The sequence below is a fragment of the Lepus europaeus genome, chromosome 12 (assembly GCF_033115175.1).
Source record: "Lepus europaeus isolate LE1 chromosome 12, mLepTim1.pri, whole genome shotgun sequence".
In the NCBI taxonomy this organism is placed as follows: Eukaryota; Metazoa; Chordata; class Mammalia; order Lagomorpha; family Leporidae; genus Lepus; species Lepus europaeus.
The window spans coordinates 76944647-76970714 of record NC_084838.1 but is presented as its reverse complement, the minus strand read 5'-3'; the positions used below and the strand labels follow the sequence as shown (position 1 = coordinate 76970714).

The 26068-nt window shown below is 39.6% G+C and overlaps 1 protein-coding gene across 4 annotated transcripts in view; it reads right to left on the bottom strand.

Annotated features, from left to right (window-relative positions):
• The window catches only part of CFAP95 (cilia and flagella associated protein 95), a 171329-nt gene that overhangs the window by 62144 nt on the left and 83117 nt on the right, over nucleotides 1-26068 (bottom strand). For 2 of the 4 annotated variants that reach the window (XM_062207072.1, XM_062207075.1), the window contains exon 6: nucleotides 4352-4633. The exons of 1 other annotated variant lie outside the window; for it this stretch is intronic. In XM_062207072.1, the coding sequence (XP_062063056.1) occupies nucleotides 4445-4633 (189 nt within the window). In that variant the 3' untranslated portion in view covers nucleotides 4352-4444. Of the gene's footprint in view, nucleotides 1-4351; nucleotides 4634-26068 lie in introns of those variants that run through there. One more of the 4 variants, XM_062207074.1, reaches the window with a different exon arrangement.

Here is a 26068-nt window from a genome sequence, read left to right as displayed (position 1 = left end):
AGGAGGGACTTCAACATCCCACTTTCATCAATGGACAGATCAACTAGCCAAAATATTAACAAAGAAACAACAGAACTAATCTACACTATGGACCAAATGGACTAAATTGCTATCTAAAGAACATTTCATCCCACAGTTGCAGAATACACATTCTTATCAGAGCATGGAACTTTCTCTAGAACAGATCATATGGTAGGCCATAAGCAAGCATCAGTAAATTAAACTAATTGATATCATATCATTGTCTTTTCTGACAACAATGGAATTAAGCTTGCAATTAACAACTTAAGAAACTCTAGAAAATATGCAAACTCATGGAGACTAAACAACATGCTCCCGAATGAACAGTGGGTTACAGAAGAAATCAAAAGGGAAATAAAAAAAATTTCCTGGAAATGAATGAAGATGACAACACCCCATTCCAAAATTTACAAAATATAACAAAAGCAGTGTAAAGAGAGAAGTTTATAGCAACTAGTGCCTACATCAAGAAGTTGGAAAGGCATCAAATAAATGTTATTTATGCATCCCAAGGTCCCAGAAAAAAAAACAACAAACAAAACCCAAAATTAGTACAAGGAAATAATTAAAATTAGAGAAGAAATAAAAAAAAATCAAAGCTAAAAAAAATACAAAAGATCGGTGAAATGAAGAGCTGGTTTTGTGGGGAAAAAAATAACAAAATTGAGACACCATTGACCCAACTCACCACAAAAAAGAAGACTCAAATCAATAAAAGTCAAAAATGAAAAAGGAAATATAATAACAGATACCATAGAAATAAGAAGAATCATCAAGAATTATTACTACAAAGAGCTATATAAACAAATTGGGAACTTAGAAGAAATGGATAGATTCCTGGGCACATACAATCTACCAAAATTAAGCAATGAAAACATAGAAAACCTAAACAGACTAGTAATCAAGATGGATATGGAATCAGAAATAAAGACTTTCCCCACACACACAAAAAAAACAAAACCCGGGACTGGGTGGCTTCATTGCTGAATTCTACCAGACAATTAAAGAAGAACTAACTCCAATTCTTCTCAAGCTATTCAAAACAATTGAAAACAAGCTTAATTCCAAAACTAGAAAAAGATATAACAAAGATAGAGAACTAGACCAATATCTTTGATGAACATAGATGCAAAATTCCTCAACAAAATGCTAGTTAAGGGCCGGCGCTGTGGCTCACTTGGCTAATCCTCTGCCTGCCGCACTGGAATCCCATATGGGAACTGGGTTCTAGTCCTGGTTGCTCCTCTTCCAGTCCAGCTCTCTGCTGTGGCCTGGGAAGGCAGTGGAGGATGGCCCAAGTACTTGGGCTCCTGCACCCGCATGGGAGACCAGGAAGAAGCACCTGGCTCCTGGCTTCAGATCAGCGAGATGTGCCGGCTGTACTGGCCATCTGGGGACTGAATCAACGGAAGGAAGACCTTTCTCTCTGTCTCTCTGTCTCTCTCTCACTGTCTATAATTCTGTCAAAATAAAAAAAATTAAAGAAAAATAAAATAAAATTTTTTTTAAAATGCTAGCTAATCGAATCCAACAACACATCAGAAAGATCATTTACTTGGACCAACTGGAATTTATTCCTGGTATGCAGGGATGATTCAACATATATAAATCAATAAGTGTGATATATCACATTAACATGTTGAAGAGTAAAAACTGTATGATTATCTCAATGTATGCAAAGAAAGCATTTGATAAAATACAACATCCTTTTATGATAAAACCTTAACCAAATTGGGTATAGGAGGAACGTTCCTCAATACAATCAAGTTAATATAACAGAAACCAACTGCCAGCATCATATTGAGTGGGTAAAAGATGGAAGCATTTCCACTATGCTCCAGAACCAGACAAGGTTGCTCTCTTTCACCATTGCTATTCAATTTAGTTCTGGATGTTTTAACCAGAACCATTAGACAAGAAAAAGAAATCAAAGGGATACAAATTGGAAAAGAGGAAGCCCAGTGTCTGCAAATAATAATTGATAGAATTAAAAAGGAGAGAATGATCCTACATGGGAAGCAGGATATGCAGCAGACTCATAGAATGGCAAATGCCCTAAACAGCACTCTGGCCTCAGAATCAGCCCTTAAGGCATTCGAATCTGGCTAAAAAGCCCATGAGAGTTTCACAGGCGTGGAAAGCCAATACACTCTGGAAAAAAAAAAATGACCTAAATGAAAGATCTCTGTGAGTGAAACCCCAGCAGGAAGAACGAGCCATCAAAGAAGGCAGTACCTTTCTCTGAAGGGAGGAGAGAACTTCCACTTTGAATATGGCCTTGTCTAAACAAGATCAGAGTTGGCAAACTCAAGAGGCTTCCATAGCCTTGGCAGCTCATGACAAGAGCCTCGGGTGATTACTGACATCATAAATAAGAGTGTCAATTGTTAAATCAATAATGGGAGTCACTGTGCACCTGCTCCCCATGTAGGACCTCTGCCCTTAATGTGTTGTACTATGAAAATTAATGGTAAAACTACTACCCAAACAGTACTCTATACTTTGTGTGTCTTTGTGGGTGCAGTCTGTTGAAATCTTTACTCAGTATATACTAAGTTGATCTTCTGTATATAAAGATAATTGAAAATGAATCATGATGAAGGATGGATGGGAGAGGGAGTGGGAGATGGGATGGTTGCGGGTGGGAGGGAGGTTATGGGGGGAAAGATGCTATAATTCAAAAGTTGTACTTTGGAAATTTATATTTATTAAATGAAAGTTAAAAAAAGAATAAAAAGAAACTTTTGCACTGTAAAGCAAACACTCAATAAGCTAAAGAAGCAACAAACAGAATGGCAGAAAATATTCACAAGTTATAGTTGATAAAGGATTAATATCCAGGATCTATAAAGACCTTAATAAACTCAATAACAACAAACAATCCAGCTAAGAAATCAGCAAAGGACATGAAAAGGCAATTTGCAAAGGATGAAATACAAATGGGCAACAGACACATGAAAAAATGCTCAGGATCACTAGCCATCAGGAAAATGCAAATAAAAACCACAATGAGGTATACCTCACCCTGGTTAGAAAGACTATCATCCAAATATTTAAAAATAATAAATGCTGGAGAGGACATGAGGAACAAGGTGCCCTAATACACTGCTTGTGGGAATGTAAACTAGTATAACCATTATGGAAGACAGTAAGGAGATTCCTCAGAGATCTGAAAATAGATCTACCATATGAGTCAGCCAGCCCATTCCTGGAAATTTACCCAAGGAAAATGAAATCAGCATATGAAAGAGTTATCTGTACCCCCATATTTATTGCAGCTCAATTAACAATAACTAAGATATGGAATCAACTCAGATGTCCATCAACTGATGACTGATAAAGAAAAGCATACATATATATGATGGAATACTATTCAACCATAAGAAAGAATGAAGACCTGGGGCTGGCGCCATGGCTCACCTGGTTAATCCTCCGCCTGCAGCGCCAGCATCCCATATGAGCACTGGTTCTAGTCCCAGTTGCTCCTCTTCCAGTCCAGCTCTCTGCTGTGGCCCGGGAAGGCAGTGGAGGATGGCCCAAGTGCTTGGGCCCCTGCACCCGCATGGGAGACCAGGAAGAAGCACCTGGCTCCTGGCTTCAGATCGGCCATAGCAGCCATTTGGGGAGTGAACCAATGGAAGGAAGACCTTTCTCTCTGTCTCTCTGTCTCACTGTCTATAACTCTACCTGTCAAATAAATTAAAGGAAGGAAGGAAGGAAGGAAGGAAGGAAGGAAAGAAGGAAGGAAGGAAGGCAGGCCTATCTTTTACAACAAAATGGATACAACTGGAAACTATTATACTTAGTGAAACAAGCCAGCCTCAGAAAGACAAATATCATATATTTTCTCTGATATGTGGCAGTTAATATAAAATACCAAAAAATGTATAGGAATGAAATGGTCATTTTTGGGATATGATTGTCATTTTTAGCCCTTGTTTATACTCCTATGGAACTGTGGTCTTCCTACTTCTTACTTACTGAACAGTAAAATTAGTGGCAAATTAAACCTGTGAATATAGAATGGATTAAAATTAAGGCTTCGCAAAAACTGATGGAGAGGGGAGGGAGGGACAGGGATTGGGGGAAAGCAGGACAGTGAGGACAGTGCAGTTGTTTTCTTGGAACTGTACCTATGGAATGCATAAATTGCTTGTATTTTTTCTTTATATTAATAAGAACATTTAAGAAAAAAATTCTATCAAACATCATTTAGAACTGTGTAGAATATCCTCAGTGGTACACATACTAAACATTGGAAAACACCAGAATAGTCAGGATATAAAGAATGGTCTAGATGACAAAATTTTCTATTTAAAGGAACCTTTTATAGTAACATTTCCAGTGCATTTACTGATATAGACAAATCACCAACTGTTATATCTATTATTCTTTCATTAGTCAGAGAAACTGATTTCACATCTTATTTTAAAAAGGGAACAATAGGGCCCCCAGTGAATGGGTAGAGTTTTCGTTTTATATATGAATTAGCATAAATCCCACTCTCGTCATGCCAGGTGTTGATACCAAATCTTTTGGAACCATTTAGATCTGTGAACTGAGAACGACATTTTCTGTGGACTACTGAATAATCATCTTGACAGCGGTAACCCTATGGGGAGGAAAAAAGAAATAACATTGAGTGAGTGCCTGGGATATATAAAAGGAAGTGGTCTCCAAACATTGATCTTTATTAAATTATTCTTATGATCAAAGGACAATTTTAATAATTAATTAATTAGGAACAGCAAATAAGTGCCTTAAGGGGAAAAGTAACTATTGCATTTGTAAGTAACAAATCATGAAAGAAGAATCCAACTTATAGTTATTTTGTTTATAAAACTAAGAAGATAACTTGTTATACATATAAGACTTTTCTAAACCATAAAGAACAGTTTACATTTTATGATCATCTAAATAAAACCAAAAGAATTATAATGACCATTCATCACTTTATTTGTGAATATAAGTTTAACCATTCCAAAGAATAATATCCTGGGTTATATCTTTATTAATTGCTAACAAGTCATATTTCTCAAGACAATGGCAAATGTCAATCTAAAATTTATTCCTATGAGAAATTAACATCAACATAACCTAGTATAGTGTTTAAGAAATTTATCCTTAGGCCACTTTACAAAAGCATAATTGTAAGAAAATAAGACATTATCATTAATCATTTCCCAAAGGAAATATTGATTATTTCTGATTATCCCAGGGGTGATGGCAGACATGGAACATAAAGACGTTAGCTGATTATCTAATTCCGGTTTTAAATTGGTTCTAATCTAAAAGAACTAGAACAATATTGAAATTAAATCACCATAGCTATAAACAATGAAATAAAACCAAAATAGCTCTGATCTTAGATTGGTTTTATTGAACATTTTAACCATATGTTCCACCACAATACTGTCCATTTATGTGGAGTGCCTGTTATAGGTTGGGCACAGCACTTACATGTTTACATCTTCTAATTCATAAATTGCCTCTGAGGGTAAATTACCACTCCCACTTTACACTTAAGAAATGATGATTTGCTTAATATCTCAGAAATTATTTTTAAAAAGCCAATGATAAGTAACTAAGAGTTATAAACTAATGTCAGTCTATAAAATTCATCCTTCTAGAAACTTAAAAATTGATATGAAAAGAATTATAAGCTATAAAATCGGCCGGCGCCGTGGCTCAACAGGCTAATCCTCCGCCTTGCGGCGCCGGCACACCGGGTTCTAGTCCCGGTCGGGGCACCGATCCTGTCCCGGTTGCCCCTCTTCCAGGCCAGCTCTCTGCTGTGGCCAGGGAGTGCAGTGGAGGATGGCCCAAGTGCTTGGGCTCTGCACCCCATGGGAGACCAGGAGAAGCACCTGGCTCCTGCCATCGGAACAGCGCGGTGCGCCGGCCGCCCCGCGCTACCGCGGCGGCCATTGGAGGGTGAACCAACGGCAAAGGAAGACCTTTCTCTCTGTCTCTCTCTCTCTTTCTCACTGTCCACTCTGCCTGTCAAAAATAAAAAATAAAAAAGAAATATAAGCTATAAAATCATAAAGCTACACAACAACTGTGTCACAATTCTATATAGTTTAGACTTTTACTTTTATGATTAGGGTCATTCAGAGCTAGTTTTTGTTTGTTTTTTGTTTGATTGGTTGGTTTAGATTCTTTAAATGAGATCTGAGATCTGAGCACCATTGACCCAAACCAGTCCCTCTTGCTGTGGTCAAACTGATTGGAACTTTGAGTGCAAGATTAATTTGTTTCTTTAACATATCATAGGCAGAAAGAGGGTTAATTTTTATGTGGTCAATGACAAGAGGAAATGTTATGCTTTAGGAAAATGATTCTTAAATTCAATGAACTATTATATTGCCACAAAGGGCGTAAGATACTTACACATGCCACAATACTGAATGACCTTGAAAACATTGTACTAAGTGAAAGAAGTTAACCCAAAAGATCACATAATGTATGATTTCTTATGTGAGATGTCTAAGATAGGCAAATACATAGAGACATAAAAGTGCATGAGTGATTGTGAGAGAATGGGAAGACGAGGAGGAAGGATGCATTACTGTTACCAGGTACAGCTCTTTTTGAAGTGATGGAAATGTTCCAAAATTGACTATGGTAATTATTGTACAATCTTGTAATATGCCAAAAGCCTCTATTTGTGTACTTAAAAGGATCAATTTTATGGTATGTGGAATTACATTTAGTAAAGTTGTTAGTGAAAAGGGAATGAATGCACTGAGGGAAACAATTCTGAAATTGGGGAAACTAATTAAGAAGCTGTCGTCTGCTGACACACATTACACCAAGTACCTCACGTTGTCAGTGGGTTCTTGATAAACTAGCTCTAAAATAAATTTTAGGAGTGGGCACTGTGGCACAGCAGGTTAAGCTGCCACTTGGGATACATATCCTATATCAGAGTGCCTGGGATCTTCTGATCCAAGTACTTGAGTCTTTACCATATGGGAGACATGGACGGAGTTTCTGGATGGAGTTCAGTCAGGGCTGATGTCTTTATTCTTTCTCTGTGTCACTCTGTGTTTCAAATAAATAAACAAATCTTCAAAAAATATACCACATTAATTTGACAATTTCCGTGGCATACATACTTCCACTATGGATGACTTCAAGCTATAAGACTGAAGTCAGTGAACACTGAGTAAAATCCACTCAGGCAAATTTCTGTCTAATTCATTACTGAATCTGTTTCTCTCATTCCCTATGTGTACCTGCCATGCAATTAGAATGGGACTGACCACAGTCACAGGTCTAGGGGTAGAATGTAACTGGCCTAAGACAATCAGAATAGTCTCACCCCATTTTCAACAACAGTGGTGGGTTCAGAGTTAGACTTGTGACTTGAATTTGTCAAAACATATTATAACTAAAACTTATTAAAAATGGCTTGGTGAAAGAAGCTCTTTTTCCATTACTGGACATAAATGCTGGAGCGTCTAGCCCAGGTTGCTGTTGGCAGCCTTCCTGTAACCATTCTAGCATAAAACCAATACCACAAAAGGCAGATTTAGAGTCCATAAGAAACATGATGGCATTGCTATTTCAATTCTTTCCTGATACATGGCTTTCCAAAAAATGTGAGCCAATAAATTCTTTTTATTGTCTGATCCAGTCTGAGCTGCATTTCTGTGGCTCATCCTGTGAGACCCACACTGTTGGGATGGTGGGGCAACAGTATTCTTCAACAAGAAGCACAGGAGACAGTTTTGGTGAACATGCCCATTTATTAACAGTCAGCACAAGCTTTTATAGGGCAGGCAAAGAGGAGTAGCTAGTTCAGGGTAGCAACACTATCTCTATAGGATAAAGCAGATACTGGCACCTCTATGTTTCTCCAATCAGCTTGAAGGTCACAAAGTCCATGCAGCCTTCCAGGTGGTCTTTATGAGTCTCCATGGGTCACACTCAGCAGTTATATAGCTAGCTGAAAATTACAAGGCCCTTCAACACGAGGTGGGGGTGGAGGAAATGTGCCTGGGGCTTCTGTCACTTGCCAGCAGTCAGGTCAGGTGTATGTCCCAGTGTGCTGAGTCCTCAACCAGGGTCTCTCCTGGGAGGCATGGTGTGCCATGCTGTCTTAACCTCTTGCATGGGCTAGCCTGGCAGTCTCCCAGCCAGGCACAGAATCACCCACAGGTTTCACTCATCTTATTAAAAAAAAATCCTCACTAACATACACACAACATATCGTCTGTAATATTGAAACCCTGAGGCACATAGAAGCAGAGTAAGAAAATGGGTCAAAATCAAGTGATCCGGGTGTCTATATAAAAAAGGGTAAGCATGAAGGAAAATAGTAATTTGTAGAAGGATGAAAAGATGGAATAGGTGAATAAGGCAGGTATTCAAAAATTAGAACAAATGACTAGGAACCTGGAGGGTATAATTTATCATAGGAAAACAGAAGCAAGTATGCTTTTCAAAGCTCAACACAGAAGGCACAGAACAGAACAGGAGAAAGCAGGTGCACCAAGAATAACCTTAAAGGGCCTTCATATTCACTGCAGCTCAGATTCATGGAAAAACTAAGACAATGGGAGTCCTGGACGAGCCAGTAATTTGGTGTACCAGTCACACCACTAAAGGGACAATAACTTGAAAATTATTACTATGTTTTCCCCTTTGGGTGTATGGAACCACTCATTTGCTCAAGAGGAGACTGAAATTTCTTCCAGAAAAATGCCAATCAAAAAGCAAAGTAATATCAGCTTCTAACATGAAAAATGTCATCAAGACAATGGCCTCGTAATCCAAGTTTCAGTCTTGAGGACTTTAGAGTATCAATAATCAAACCTCAGATCAAGGGATTCTCCAAATATGGAGAGAGACTATCCTTTGTTTTGTAAGCTTAGAGAAGAGTTAGAGAGAGAAGTAAGATAGGGAAGAGTCTGCCTGCCTATCTGTCTGAAGAAATGGTGGGGAGAAAAGAATAATGGCAAAGGAAAACAGCACAGCAGGAAGAGCAAATGTGTTTCCTTGTTGTCCCATCCCTAGACTTCAATGGGGCAGAATCCCTTTGACCTTAACAGAGAGGAGCCACTAAACAAATGAGAACAATGGCATGAAAAACATAGGGGTATGCCCCATCCCTGATCTGGCTGAAGAGCCCATGAGAGTATTTCAGGCATGGAAAGCCAAGACATTCTGGCAAAAAAAAAAAAAAAAAAACACACAACAACAACAAAAAACCTAAATGAAAGATCTCTGCAAGTGAGATCCCAGTGGAAAGAATGGGGCCATCAAAGAAGGAGGTACCTTTCTCTGAAGGGAGGAGAGAATTTCCACTTTGACTATGACCTTGTCGAAATAAGATTGGAGTCGGTGAACTCAAAAGACTTCCATAGCCTTGGCAACTCATGTCAAGAGCCTAGGGTGATTACTGATGCCATAAACAAGAGTGTCAATTTGTTAAGTCAACAACAGGAGTCACTGTGCACTTACTCCTCATGTAGAATCTGTCCTTAATGTGTTGTACAATGTGAATAAATGCTATAACTAGTACTCAAACAGTACTTTACACTTTGTGTTTCTGTGTGGGTGCAAACTGATGAAATCTTTACTTAATATATACTAAATTGATCTTCTGTATACAAAGAGAATTGAAAATGAATCTTGATGCGAATGGAATGGGAGAGGGAGCGAGAGATGAGAGGGTTGTGGGTGGGAGGGAAGTTATGGGGGGGGTGGAAAAGCCATTGTAATGCATAAACTGTACTCTGGAAATTTATATTCATTAAATAAAAGTTAAAAAAAAAAAGAAAATTCCTGAAACAGAACATCTCTTAGTCCACCATCTCATTGGCCTAGCCTGGTTGAATGAGGCAATTCTCCAAGATTCACCACCCCAAGCCACTTTCGGTACCATGTGGCTAGACGAGAGCCTAGGATGGCTACAAGTCTGCAGAGGCAGTGCCAGCAGGGGCTACAGAGCTGCACATTGGAGCTGGGCTTGCACGAGAGTCACAAAGGCTCCTGTGAGGTCTACAGTATCTGCAGGAGTAGAAGTGAAGCTGAATCACCCCAGATACGTTATCTGGGCTCCAGCCCAGCCCAGAAAGAAAGAGAAAAAGACTGCCAGTTACAAAATTCACACGCTTCATCCATTAACGCCAACAAGGAAAAGAGCAACCAGGTAGACTAAGGATATCCCTCCAGGGACCAGAAGAGACAGAGAACATCAAATAGAAAACACTACACTTGCCTTCAGTGTCAGGATGTTATGTCATATCTCTGTCTCCCTGTATCTGGGTGCCACCTAAGGAAGAGCTATCATCACCAGTACAACATGAAAAACCACCCTGCACGTAGCAATGTAAAACAGCAAGCATTTCATTACACATTCAGATGCTTCAGATCAGGAATTTGCATGAGGTACACAAAGACAACATCTTTCTGCTCCACAAAGCCTGGGCCCTCAGCTGGAAGACCTCAAAGTTGAGAGTGAGTTGAGTACTGGGGGACTGGAAACATCTCCGATTCCAATTGGCAGTTGGTGCCAGCTGGGATCGCACTGGGGCTGTTGGCTGGCACAACTATATAGGCCCTCTCCACGAGCTTGCTTAGGCTTCTTCACAACATGTTGGCTGAGTTTTAAGAATGAATATCCCTGGGCTGGCATTGTGGCATAGCAGGTAAAGCCACCTGTGCTGACAGTATCCTATATGAGCACAGGTTCAATTCCCAGCTGCTCCACTTCCAATCTGGCTCCCTGCTAATGCACCTGGGAAAGTAGTGGAAGATGGTCTAAGCCTTTGGGCCCCTGCACCCACGTGGGAGACCTGGAGGAAGCTACTGGCTCCGGGCTTCAGACCAGCCCAGCTCCAGCCATTGCGACCATTTGGAGAGTGAATCAGCAGATAGAAGATTCTCTCTCTCCCTCTCTCTCCCCCCCTCTCCTTTTTTCCCTCTCTCCCTCTCTCCCTCTCTCTACTCTGCCTTTCAAATAAATATTTTAAAGAGAGAGAGAGAAAATGAGCATCCCACAAAATGAACCAGGAAGGTGTAATGCTTTTTATCACCTAGTCTCAGAAGTCTAGTATCACCTCTACTGCAGTCACAACTCATTCAGATTCTAGAAGAGGTATCCCAGACTGTGCACTTAATGGACAAGTGTCAAAATTATATAGTAAGAGTATATGAAATAGGAACACAAAGCCTAGCCATATTTAGAAAACAAATTGTTGCCTCTCTTTTCAAGGATAAAAGTAGATGTCAAAATCTTTGAGCTCATCCTTGAGGTTGATGGTTTTCTAGGATTCACATGCATACAAAGGGTCCCTGCATATGAAGGGACTTCAAAAAGTTCATAAGAAATGAAAATTATGAAAAAAAAAAACTAAGCATGGATTTCAAAATTTTTTGCAACAGAATTAATTTATCTTTTAATTCCATTTTAAGTACCTTGTATGTGTGTATGATTTATTACAGCAAAAAGAAATGAAGTAAAATCAGCAAAGAGAAAAGGCACTCAGGCTAAAGTCCAGAAGAAACCAGTACAAAGTTTCAGGCATCCTCTCCCAGTGGAGTCACACAAGATTAGTGTAATTCCCCCAACAGTCAGTTGTAAAATGCTGTCTATGAGGGAATCTCATTGGAGAAGGTGCCCAGGATTTTCACTGGGGCTTCTCATGCAGGCATCCTCTAGGCCTAGCCTGTTTCAAAAATGCAGACTCTCAGAAGACAGCAGGTGTTCAACACAAACCATATTGAATGCACAAGCAGTTCAGGCACAGGGAGCCTTCCTAATCAGGGAATTCTGATTCTGAAAGCCAAATTTCCAGATGCCAGCCAAGAGCCAACCTCGTAAGCAGACTTTTTAAAGGACAGTAGTCTCTGTTGTGCTATGTTAGCTTGATTCTGCATGTGGCATATGGGAGAGCATCTCTAAGAAAGTGAGAATTTTTTTTCAGGAGAGATTAAACACTTTCTAGATGAAGGAGGGAAATTAAGGAAGCAGACTGAGCTTTGAATGGCTTTCCTGGCCAAATCAGTCTCTGAACTTTGTTTTCAACAGAGTGAAGATTAAACATTTTCCTACTGGTGCTGGACCAGGTACACTCAGAAACATTTCCTCCGCATATGTGAGTTGTAGACAGTTGGCACATTTTCAACACCCTAATGTAACAGTTAAATCTTTGCCCAACATTTCTTTAATGGAGGTGGGAAGAAATATTTAGACATTGTGTACAGAAACAGATTTGTGGATTACCACACATTGTTGGCTGGCCCAAATTGGGTATTACATAGACTCTGAATTCTGACAAAGTTTACTTAAGGTAGGACAAATATTGCAAGCTTTTTCTGAGGCCTTCAAGTTGGTATAGGTAACTGGAAGAATTTGTCTGAAGCGCAGAATGAGTGGGCCTTAGTATACAATGGTGTATACAGAACCAGACTGGAAAAGACGTTTCCCAAGAAGAACGCAGAGGACTAACACAGCTAACTGAGAAAAGGAACCAAAGATGATTCACAGCTTCGAGCCTGGATGACTTGGGAGAGTTATAACACCACTAAAAAGGAGGAGAAAGACATGGGGATTGGGAGGACTCATTTTATGGGAAAATGATGAGTCACACTTTAGACATTTTTAATTTGAGATGACATGAGTACATAATGTTATTTGGAAGGTGGTGCTGTGGGACAGATGGCCTGGAGAGAAGTCAGTGCCCCATGTGCAGTAGTAATCCTTGGCAGGGAAAAAATAGCTATAAAGAACATTACTTGGACCACAGATTATATTTGCATGTGGACTGTGAATTATGTAACTGTACTGTATCAATTTTCCTGAGGTTGAAAGCAATAGCATAGCCATGTGTGCTTATTTTTAGGAAACACACATTGAAAAACTTAGGGGTAAAGGGGCATAATGTCTCCAGCCTACTCCCATATGGTAAAGAACTGGTGACTCTGCTTAAAGATTAAATGGGAATTCCTTGTGCAATTCTGAAGACTTTCCTGTAAATATGAAATTACATAGTAATAAAACATTACCTGCAGAAACACAGGAGTGGATGACTATATAAAATGATAGGAGCAGTGTTTTTAAGACACAGAAGTTAGGGATGCCCACTGTTGGGCCCTTAAGGAAGAACAGAGGAGAGGTAAAGATGGATTGCTGCGATACGCTAAGACCTGAATGAGCAGGGAGGAGGAAGAATGCACTGGTAACCAGCACTGCTGACTTCCAAAGAGGCAAGATGGAGACCAAGGCTCAATAAAACTCAACAGGAGCCATCAGTCTCTACCACGTGTGGATGAACTGTTCAAAGGTTGACGAAGTTCAGTGAAACAGGCTGATAAAGGGTAGAAAAGAGAGTACCAGAGAGATGAACACTGATGCTAAGCAGGCACTGCAGAAATGCAAACCACCAACACTGCAGCAAGAGAATCTCTACTGGGGGACATTCTGAATTGTCTTCCTCCTTCTTTGTCTTGAACAGATCATGGCAAGGTTAGGATGCTTCAGGGATGGGTCCCACATTCAAACTTTCCTTATGATGAAGGGCACACAGAACATGTTTTCTCTACTCCTATCAGTAAAAATGCATGGATGAGATGCCCTCCACAATATCCTGCTAGCCACTCAGGTGCTATCCTTGTTAGGTTTCCGTTACAAAGAAAATACTTGACACAAGCTACTTAAGACAAAAAGGTTTATTTTGCTCACAGTTTTGCAATTCCAAGGGTAAGTGGCACCTTTAGTGATAGATGAAGGGCCCATAGAGGACAGAGGATGGAGGATGGCAATGGCAGAAGCACATGCTGGAGCAAGTGGCCAGAGCACAGACATCAGAGGATGGGCAGCGCCCAGCTTCATCCTTGTCTAACAGCCCTCTCAAGTAACCGCCACAGGGGTCATGGGAGAACTACGATCCCAAGGCAACTCCTAGTGACTCACATTGCAGCCCATTTCTTGGAAGGTCCACTTTCTCCCATTGCACCATCTTGAGGACGGAGTCTCCTGCTAATAAAATAGACCCTTGCAGGCCACAAATCATATTCAAACCATATCAGGTACTATGCCCTCACTCTAAGCATCATTTTCTCCTGTATCTTGTTTTCAGAACAAAATGAGTTTGCTGTTTTCAGGTCATTTGTGTACACAATATTCACCCCATTTTTAAAAATTCTTCAGTAGGCTGTTCTTTGGTTATAGCTCTTCTCATTTTATTTATTTATTTATTTATTTATTTATTTATGAGGTGGAGTTATAGAGAGAGAGAAAGGTCTTCAATCCACTAGTTCACTCCCCAAATGGCTGGGGCTGAGCCAATCTGAAACCAGGAGCCAGGAGCTTTTTCTGGGTCTCCCAAGTGGGTACAGGGATCTAAGAACTTAGGCCATCTTCTACTGCTTTCCCAGGCCATAGGAGAGAACTGATCAGAAGAGGAGCAACTAGGATTAGAACCAGGGCACATATGGGATGCCAGCACTGCAGGTAGAGTCTTAACCCACTATGCCACAGCACTGGTCCCTTCTTATTTGATTTCATCCTTTTTCTTTAGAATATTTTATTTTTTAAAAAAGATTTATTTATTTGAAAGTCAGATTTACACAGAGAGAGAAGGAGAGGCAGAGAAAGAGAGAAGACTTCCATCCGCTGGCTCACTCCCCAATTGGCTGCAACAGCTGGAGCTGTGCCGATCTGAAGCCAGGAGCCAGGAGCTTCTTCTGGGTCTCCCACATGGGTGCAGGGGACCAAGGACTTGGGCCATCTTCCATTGCTTTCCCAGGTCATAGCAGAGAGCTGCATTGGAAGTGGAGCAGCTGGGACTCAAACCGGCACCCATGTGGGATGCCAACACTGCAGGCAGCGGCTTTACCCACTACACCACAGCGCTGGCCCCAGGATCTTTTATTTTTGATAGTTTTAGTTTTCAAGGTCACTTTCAGTTTTAGGCTTGCCTTTGGGAACATCATTAATTTGGCCTAATTTAATATTGTAAGACAATTTGAAAGAATAATCTCAATTCCTTCATCCAGATCATCAATTAATCATACATAATCATTTATGTTTTCTGGCCAAATCAGTCTCTGTGAACTAACCTTGTGTCCAGCATTAAAGAGAGTCATTAGCCACCTGGCGTTAGGACAGTGAAGGCCCTTCCTCCCTAGAATGCCTGTAAGTATGCTCATTTTGGATATTCTAGTTACTTTCTAAAAAGTGTTTGAGACACTAGCATATATAAGTTAATGTCACACTGGGTGGAATGAAGGTAGATCTGGAAGTCAATTATTGTGATGTTTTGCTTCATTATTTTCAGTATATGTCATGCATAAAAGTCTTTACCACTTCCACACACCTCACTGAGGACCTGCTTCCTCTAACAAGGCTGTCTCTAACAGAAGCACACGCGGCAAGCAGTGTGCGAGAACAATCCCTCTACAGTCAAATCTACTTTATCAGCCATGGACACCACTGGGAGAAAGGTCCCCTCATATATTTCTTTGGCTAAACTTGAAATAATTTTTAAAGTGTATATTTATAATTTTTCTTTTATCTGAAAGACAGAGAGACAGAGACCTTCCATCTGCTGGTTCACTCTTCAAATGCCTACAACAACTGGAGATGAGTCAGGATTAAGCCAGGAGCTTGAACTCAATCTGGTCCCTGTCACATGGGTGGCGGGGACACAAGTATGTGTGCCAATACCTGCTGCCTCCCAGGGTGCCTATTAGCAGGAAGTTGGAATCAGAAATGGACTCAAACCTAGGTACTCTATCAAGGGATGCAGACATGCTGCTGTGCCAAACATCTCCTCCCAAGTAGTTTTATTTCTATTTCATATTTTTCTGCAAATGATTAGATTACATGCAATAAGAGTAACTGCCAAAAGTAGTTACAATAACCATGTCACCAGTTTGACATATTTTTGTTATATATTTAACAAATATTAACTACCCCCTTTTATTTGATAAAATTCTAGAAGGGAAGAGCATTTGCAACAAAAACAGGTATTTAACTAAAGGATAGTATTTAACTAAAGGACAACAGGCATAGAAAGTAAAAAGCTAAAAAAAAAGGTATAAAATTCAGACTGGGTATAAATATAACTTGCTATATTATTAACAAATCTAGTTAACAGAGTAAAGCTTTATAACAAAGCAAAACATGCACATCTATGTAAACAAACACTTCACAAAAAAAGATTTACAGATTAATAACACACAAATGTTAGTTATGTCCAGCATCAAAACCTAATAATTGTGCTATTAAATATTAGCCACTGATACTTTTTTTTCTTTTCAGTGTAAAAATTGTGATGGCCCCTAGCTTCAATCTTATACAACACATATATAATTTTTTATTGTTTTTAGTCTACATTATGTGAGGACATTTGCAACTATTACCGTTTTACATCTCTAATGGTGTGACCTAATGTGTTATGGATAAATTTGGTGCCTAGGGTTCTTGATTTTTTCAAACCTTTTTCTTCTTTACAAAGGTGAAATATGCTCACTGTAGAAGGTAAAGATAATCAAAAGAAAGAAAATTAAAATCTCCCATAATCCCCAACTCTCTGAAACAAAGCTGAGATTTATGCCTTGACACAGAAATAAAAGGCTTATTATGGATACTTGACTTCAGAAGGCAATATAACACGAAAGTAAAATTTTATGAGAAACCAGACCACAAGAACCCGGCTCCACAAAGTGCAAGGATCTGCATTTCCTGAGAACTTAAACCCCACAGCTTCTCAAGGTTGATGATACATGAGTTGAGTTAAAATATTTATCTCCTAATTTTCAAGTACAGTTGAATCAAATGTCAACCAAGACCTTTAATCGCAATGGTTACTTAGTTGTAAATAACCAAGGAGTAGAATCAATGGAATAGGATCAATGAGATAGAGTCAGATCAAATTCAACAGCAGAATTTGAGAGCCAGAGAGCTGGTGAAGATCATTCTGTCTATTTCAGTCAGGGGGTCCCAGAGAAACATTACCAATGGGATACATGGGGATGGTCCCCAACTATGATGGTTTGACCTACATTTGTTCAACTTTATGATGTGAAAGGAAAAAGCACTTGGCAGACACTTTACTTTGAGTTTTGATCTTACCCTCAACTGAAGATATGCTGTTTATATTCTCTTATAATGCCCAGTTATCCACTTTCAGTATATTGCATTGTTTTTTGCATCCTATCATGTATACGAAACATCCACCTGTGTCTATAAATGAGATATTCAAAACTTTGGTATGAATTAGGCTTTGTGCTAAATGATTTGTCCTGCTGTAGGCTAATATAAGTGTTCTCAGCATATTTAAGGTAGGCTAGGTAGTAATGATATTTGGAAGATTAGGTGTCCTAAATGCATTTTTGATGTGGAATTTTCAGCTTATTATGGGTTTACCAGGACATAACCCCATATGTGTATGCATGTGATAAATAGACACATATGTACGTACACACACAGATTTAGAGAGAAAATTTAATACACTAGCTCACTTGATTATGGAGGCTACAACTTTTAAATTCTCAGGCAGGATTTCTACATGACAGTCTTGTGCAGAATTTTTTTGATCTCTAAGAAACTTCAGTTTTTGGCTCTCAAGGCTTTCAACCAACTGAATGAGCCTCACCCACACTGAGGATAACCTACTTAAAGTCAACCAATTATAAATGTTAATCACATTTACAAAATACCATCACTGCAATATCTAGATTAGTATTTAACCTAAAAACCTGTGCATCCTAGCCCAACCATAGTAACCACTATGCTACTAAAACCTATAAATCTTAAGGTATGGAGAACAAGGCCTACAAAGGTTGGGTATATAATTGCTGAGCCATGCTTGCACAAAATGACTGAAAACTTGGGTTCACTTTAGACACTTATCTGCTGTGTTATTATTAATAATTAAGCTCTTAGGAACATAGGTTCCTCAATACATAACTCTAATAAGGTTGGTTTCCCAAGAAAATTGTGAGGGCTAAGCAAGAACACACATATAACAAAGCCAATGCTTGGAACACTGTAGACGTTCAATATGTTAATTCATTTCTCCCTCTGTTTATCCTCCATCCTCCCTGCCTTCCTCTTATAATCCCTTCCCGAGCAAAAATTTGACAAAATCTATTTCATTCTAGCAAAGTTTACACATAATTATTCTATGTGGCCATATTTATACAGCACATCTTTTCATGCTGTTATGTTTTGAAATAACCAAAGAAGAAGAAAATTAAAGAACTGTCTATAGTGCAATGGACATGGGGAAGACTAGGGTCAGAGAATGGAGCAAGAATACTATGAAAGGGACTTTAAAAGAACTGGGATGGGGCAAGTGTTTGGTGCAACAGTAAAGACACTGCTTGGGAAACCAGCATCCCATTTTGGTGTGCCTGGGTCCAAGTCCAGTTCTGCTTCCGATTCCACCCTGAGATGCATTGGTGGTGGTTCAAGTACTTGGTTCCCAGCCTGACCCAGTCCTCACTGTTGTGGGGGCATCTAGGAAGTAAATAATGCATAGATGCACTCTCTCTCTCTCTCACTCTCTCTCTCTCTCTCTCTCTCTTCTCCCCTCTTCCTTTCAAATAGAAACATTTATTTTTACAAAGAACTGAGAATGGAGAGTTAATTCAGCTTGCACAGTGATGCTTCCTCCAGCTTGCCTTCCCTGTTCTTTCTGTTCCAGATCTTCCTGTTTTCAACAAGTCTTTTTTAAAAGGTTCCTGAGAAGCAGAAAACTCAGGGCAATTTCAGCCTTTGGGAAGTTTCTTTTATGTGAATGAACTTAAAAAAAAATAAGTGGTTCCTAAGGGTGCTGCTTCCATGCCTGCTTCTAACTCTCACTAAAATACATTTTGGTTTGGGATGACACTCAAAGTACTTATGAGGCAGCCTAGGCAAGCAAGTCCTAAATGCCTTCAGTCAGTCAGGTACACACCTGGCTTCTGGGGAGTCCATGGGCAACCTTGGCCTTAAGACAAAAGAAGCACAGTGCCCAGGACCCACAACACTTTCAAGCGGATAATAAAAGTACTTTGATTGTCCTTTAAAATAAGAACTTTTGAAAATGAAAACAGCAATGGGAATGAACTTAATGCCACTGAATTATATACTAAAAGTGGATTCAAATGGGAAATCTTGCATTTCAGTATAATTTAAAAAAAAAAAGCAGGTACTGTTTTGAAAAATGAATCCTATCAAATGATACAGAAACTCATGGCTAAGCCAGAAAATGATGCTGGTAGGATAATCTCCATAAACATCTCAGAGGAGAAACTGATGGCGGCTATTACACAGAGAAATTTTACATAGAACAGGATATGCAAGTCCAAAAATACCTCCCAGGAGAAAAAAATGAGCACTGCATGTGTTCGTTTTGTGTTATAACACTCATTGATACATTGGTGATAATTTGAGGAGAATTCATAATAACACAGTCATATCACATACCAACAAAAGCCAGTAACACAGTCATAAGAGACAAATATTCAGATATTACTTATACAGGGAGATGGATATCCTTTATAAATGTCTATGAAAATATAGCCTAAGAAAGAGATTTCTTCAATAAGCTTTGAATTTAAAAAAAGAATATAATCCATTTTGGGTTATATTTCTCTTTATCCCGAGAATTGAAAATGAATCTTGATGTAAATGGAAGGGGAGAGGGAGCGGGAAAGGGGAGGGTTGCAGGTGGGAGGGAAGTTATGTGTGTGTGTGTGGGGGGGAAGCCATTATAATCCATAAGCTGTACTTTGGAAATTTATATTCATTAAATAAAAGTTTAAAAAAAATTTCTCTTTATCCCAATTCAGGGATATATTTTTTTTAAATATTTTTATTTATTTACTTGAAAGTCAAAGTTACACAGAGAGGAGAGGCAGAGAGAGAGAGGTCTTCCATCCACTGGTTCACTACTCCCCAGTAGGCTGCAATGGCCAGAGCTGCGCCGATCCGAAGCCAGGAGCCAGGAGCTTCTTCCAGGTCTCCCACATGGGTGCAGGGGCCCAAGGACTTGGGCCATCTTCCACTGCCTTCCCAGGCGGCGCCCATATGGGATGACAGCACTGCAGGCAGCGGCTTTACCCGCTATGCCACAGTGCTGGCCCCTTTCAGGGATATATTTTTAAAAATTTTTAGTGGAGGAAAGAGCCCCTGAAGGCAAAAGAGTTTATGGCCCTGGAAAGTCATAATGCAACCCTGAGCCCAGGAGTCCAGGGAAGCAATGGGCCAGTATAGTCCTGGGAGACTTGAAATCACAACTAATCTCCAGTCAGCACGGAAATATCAACACTCTAACAATGCTATGTCCATACCAGAGTTTAGAATCCTTGTGGTGGGACAGGTTAATCCCACCATGGTTGAGAATAATCATTAAACAAATATAGTTCCTTTCTTTAGCGTGTAACAATGCATGAACCCTTTGTGGTAAATTTGGAATGCACACCAATTTTTTTTAAGATTTATTTATTTATTTGACAAACAAAGTTACAGAGAGAGTTAGAGCCAGAGAGAGAGATCTTCCATCCGCTGGTTCACTCCCCAGATGGCTGCAACGGCCAGAGCTGAGCCAATCTGAAGCCAGGAGCCAGAAGCTTCTTCCGGGTCTCCCACGTGGGTGCAGGGGCCCAAGGACTTGCGCCATCTTCTACTGCCATCTCATGCCATAGCATAGAGCTGGATTGGAAGTGGAGCAGATGCTGGCACTGCAGGCCAGGGCTTTAACCCACTGCACCATAGAACCAGCCCCCACATCAATTTTAAAACATTGTCTATTAAAAACATCTTCAGCTTTCTACCTCTGAATGAACTGGGTTATCCAAAAGTTTTTAGTTTATAAGCACTTAAATGCCTTGAAAGAGCATTCAAAAGGCAGCTCCACTTGGGAAAACAAAATAGCACTTCACACTTGACACTGACCAATCAGATGTACCCAAATGGTAGTGGCACAGCTAGGAAAGACCATTAATCCCATGGTACTCCCTGAGATTCATGGTCTCTGGCCCCACCCTTCTCTCTGCTGCCTGTAGGTTGATTTCCAATACCCATATTAGAAATGTAGCCTACATTCTGGTTTATTATTCCTTCACATTCTCAAGTAAATGGATCTGATTCTACTCTAGAAGCTCATTCCCAAGGCCAAACGTTAGACTCTGTCTTTCCCAAGAATTGTCCTTTCTCTGAAATAATAAATCCAAAAACATCCTCTTTTATCACTATTTTCCATTCTTCTGGCTCCCTTCTAGCTCCTCCACTATTGTCATATTTATTCTTTATTTAAGTCATTCCTTTGATTCTTCAACTTCCTGTGTTTGCAAGTCCCTGACTGAACTCATCCCTTTCCTTAGATATGTTGTGTTCAGTCAACTATCTGCCATTATTCTTTCCTCTTTCTCTTACTTTAAAGGCTCACATGCCAGGGTAGGCATTTAGTGCAGCCAATAAGATGCCACTTGGGATGCCCACTTCCCACAGCTGAGCGTCTGGGTTTGAGTCCCAGCTCCACTTCCCATTTTAGCTTTCTGCTACTGTACACCCTGGGAGGCAGCATGAAATAGGCCAAGAACTTGGGTCCCTGCCACTCACATAGGAGACTTGGAATGAGTTCCAGTCTCCTGACTTCATCCTGGTCCAGCCTTTGCTCTTGCAGGCACTTGGACAGTGAACCAATAGATGCAAGATATTCTCTCTCTGTGTGTCTCTCTCTCTTTCAAACAAAAATGAAAATGCCTTAAACAACATAAAAGTCTACATGCAAAAAGCCATCCTTGGACCAATCCTCTAATGTCCTCAATGTTCCATCTAGTCTGATTTTTTGGGAGGTGATAGAAAAACCTTTAAGGGAAGAAGCCGTTAATAGAAATTGACACAAGTTATGATAAGCATACAGCTTAAGATGTGATGTGCAGAAGAAACAGCTGTCAGTTCTCTTTGGAAATAACTTCACGGCTTCCAAATACTCTGTATTTCCTTGCATGTGACTAGAGCTATGGGTTGATAATCAGCATACCCCTGACTTCCTGTAGGTTATCTCACTTCATGTGAGCTAAGTAAACATAAGAGACCATAACAGAAAAATTAAAAAGTCTCAATTCATGTGCAACATTTGAAATAATATTCAAATATTTCAGATTTCCTAAAGAATTACATAACTGCCAAAGAGTGAATGCTGAACTGTTTAAGATAAGGCAACATGGTGAAGTCTCCAGCAAAGAAGCAAATATTTTCTTTCCTTTATCAATGTTTTGTGAATTAGACATTTGTTTATGAGCATGTTAATATCTTTGTCACCATTCAATCACTGGTCTGCTGTTATGTAACCATACACTGTTAATATAATTTAAAACTTTTCTGTAGCTTACAACAATATAGGGCAAAGCACTGAATGCGACTGTTGGAAGCAGTGCTAAAAACATGCCTCTAAATCAATAACTTGGCATAGAAGCCAGAAATGAAAGAATAAAACTCTGCAAATAAAGCCAAACTACTACTACATGCTGTGCTGTTAACAGAGAAACAATGCAAGAAATATTAGAAATAATACAGGAAATTTTAAAACCATTAATATATAATAATACAATGGATAAGGATTTATATGCCCTGAGACTACATTTCACATTCTTTATATTTATTATATTGAGTCCTTTGAATTTTATGAGTTTTTAATTAAGTGTCTTACAACCTTCCTTTTGTCCAAAGAAAAAGCCAAACCCCATACAAATGCATTTTAAAATAATATATATTTGTTTTCTTTTGGTTTTCTGACTGTAACATGAGCAGTGTTGTTGAATTGGAAAATGCTACAAAATGTGAAGATGAACACAATCACCTAGAGTCTCAGCATTTAAGGTCAACTTGACTAGCGTTTTGAGCTTTTCTAGTTTTTTCTTTATATTATCACATAATTCAGATAAAATCCTCTATCTTAATGTTTTTCTTAACCTTAAACAAGAATTTATTAAGACACCAAAGAACTATGGACTCTATAAATAATGCACAACATCCATAATATAATTGTAGCATATTTAATTAACACTACTACTAATACTAAACATTAAGGTGGTTTCCAAATTTTGCCAGTATACACAATTCAGTAATGAGTATATTTGGCATAAACTGTATTCCTGGTTTAAATTATTTCCCTTTGAGAAAGTTACCTAGAAGAAGAGTTATTAAGTCACACAGGATCATGACACATACTTCCAAATTCCATTCAATGAGGATTAGAACAATTTACAATCTTCTTGGCAACATAAAAAAATTCCAACTCACCCCATCTTTACCACACCAAGCACTATTTTTATTTATTTATTTATTTATTTATTTTTTGACAGGCAGAGTGGACAGTGAGAGAGAGAGAGACAGAAAGAAAGGTCTTCCTTTTGCCGTTGGTTCACCCTCCAATCAGCACCGCACTGATCCGAAGGCAGGAGCCAGGAGCTTATCCTGGTCTCCCATGGGGTGCAGGGCCCAAGCACTTGGGCCATCCTCCACTGCACTCCCGGGACACAGCACAGAGCTGGCCTGGCACTATTTTTAAAATATTGCCAGTTTCATTAACAAAAAAAAACCAAAAACAAAAAAACAGAACTCATAGCTTTAACTCACATATTTTATTATTTGTATATTTAGGGGTTTTTAAAAATCAATTCATTTATTTGTTTGAAGGACAAATAAGGCTAGGCCCAGTTGTAGCCAGGAGTCAGGAACTCCAACCAGGTCACCCACAAGGATGGCAGGGACCCAAGTACTACCTCCCAAGGTATACATTAGCAGGAAGCTGGATCCAAAGAAGAGGTGGGATTCCATACCAGGCACTCTGATACGAAATGTAGTATCCCAAGTGGCAGCTTAAACCACTCTGCCACAATGCCCACCCAACAAATTGAGTATTTTCCTGTAGTTATTATTTACAATTGCCTATATTCATATATATGTCTTTGCTCTTTTTCTAAGGTTATTAACATTTTTCCATGTGATATGTGTGAGTCTTGTATGTTTCAAGCAAACCAGTTCATATGCTATCATATTTGCTGTTTTTATGGCTTGAACCGGTACCTACTTGGGATGCCAGCATTACACTCGGCAGCTTAAACTGCTATGCGACAATGCTGGCCCCAGTTGCAGTTTTCTTGAGGCTAGGTTTAAAACTAGCAGAGAGTCACTTCTGCTATGTTCTCTCAATCAAATCAGCCACATTCAAGAGACAGAGGAACATTCACCTCTTGATGGGGAAGTAGCTGGGGCAAACAAAGAGATCAGCCAACTCTGGAGAAGTATGACTGTGTCTTCCTTTATTAAGCTTGGCACAATTTTCCTCCTAAAAGCATTTTATGTGACTGATGTTGTGGCACAGCAGGTTACGCAGTGCCTGTGACACCAGTAACCCTATGAGCACCATTTCAAGTCTCAGCTTCTCCACTTCCAGCCATCTCCCTGCTAATGCACCTGGGAAAGCAGCAGAAGATGGTCCAAATGGTTGGGTCCCTGCTACCCACATGGGGGACCCAGTTGGAGTTCCTGGCTCCTGGCTCCTGGCTTTGATCTGGTCCAGCTCCAGCACTTGCAACCATTTGGGGAGTGAACCAGAAGATGGAAGATTCTCTCTCTCTCTCTTTGTGTGTGTGTATGTGTCTGTGTGCACGCGCATGTGCGCATGCGTGTGTGTATGTAATCTGCCTTTTAAATAAATAATATTTTTAAAACAGCATTTGAGCCAGAGTTGCGGCTCAATAGGCTAATCCTCTGCCTGCAGTGCTGGCACACCGGGTTCTAGTCCCGGTCGGGGCGCCGGATTCTGTCCTGGTTGCCCTTCTTTCAGGCCAGCTCTCTGCTGTGGCCCGGGAGTGCAGTGGAGGATGGCCCAAGTCCTTGGGCCCCGCACCCCATGGGAGACCAGGAGAAGCACCAGGCTCCCGGCTTTAGATCAGCGTGGTGCGCTGGCCACAGCACGCCGGCCACTGCGGCCATTGGAGGGTGAACCAACGGTAAAGGAAGACCTGTCTCTCTGTCTCTCTCTCTCTCTCACTGTCCACTCTGCCTGTCAAAAATAAAAAATAAAAATATAAAAAAAAACCAGCATGTGAAATTTGTGTTTCCATAGTAATTTGCATATTTTCCTCTCTTTTACAACTTACTGATTTGTGTTGATACTAAGGAAAGCTATTGTCTCATTGATTTTAATTACTTCTCAGTTTAACATCCTGGCAGTCCTAAGAAGATAATCATCTTGTCACAAAATAAAAAGGACTTTTCAAATGTTCTTCATCAGTAGTTAAATCTTTTATTTCTATCTCATGCATATTACACTTAAGACTTTCAGAACAACGCTATTAGGAAGCATGTTTGTTTTGTTTCTGTTGCAAATTTTGTGGGGTTTTTTCTTAATTTTTTTTATTTAGTTGAAAGAGACAGAGAAAGGGATGTTCCATCTCCTGGTTCATTCCCCAAATGCTCCCAACGGCTAGGGCTCAGCCAAACCAAAGCCAGGAGATCAGAACTTGATTCACATCTGTCACATAGATAGTAGGGACCCAAGTACTTGAGCTGCCTCCCAGTGTGTGCATTAGCCGGAAGCTGGATCAGAAATGGAGTGGGGACTTGAACCCATGCACTCTGATATGGGATGTGGGCAACCCAAATGTCATCTTAACTGCACTACCAAATGCCTGCCCCTGAATAATTTTTAAAGTATAAACATATTCAAGTTATCAATAGTTATATATATATATATATATATATATATATATATATATCCCAGAACTAAATTAATTCACATATTTTTATCAGGCAATGTAATACAAATAAATAGGAAGGTGGGTTCTCATTTCCAATTAATTGAATGCAGAGTAAGGGACAATAAAACAAGACAACAAAGATTATGAATAATGTTTTGGACACTGCAATATGTTATCCCAAAAATGTATAAATTTCCAAATATAAATCATAACCAGAGATTGGATTAAGATGGCAGAGTAGGGGGGAGCTTACTGCTCTAGTCTAGGAGAAAATAGTTAAGAAAAAAGTAGAGAGGGGCACCACTGTGGCACAGTGGGTTAAGTCTCC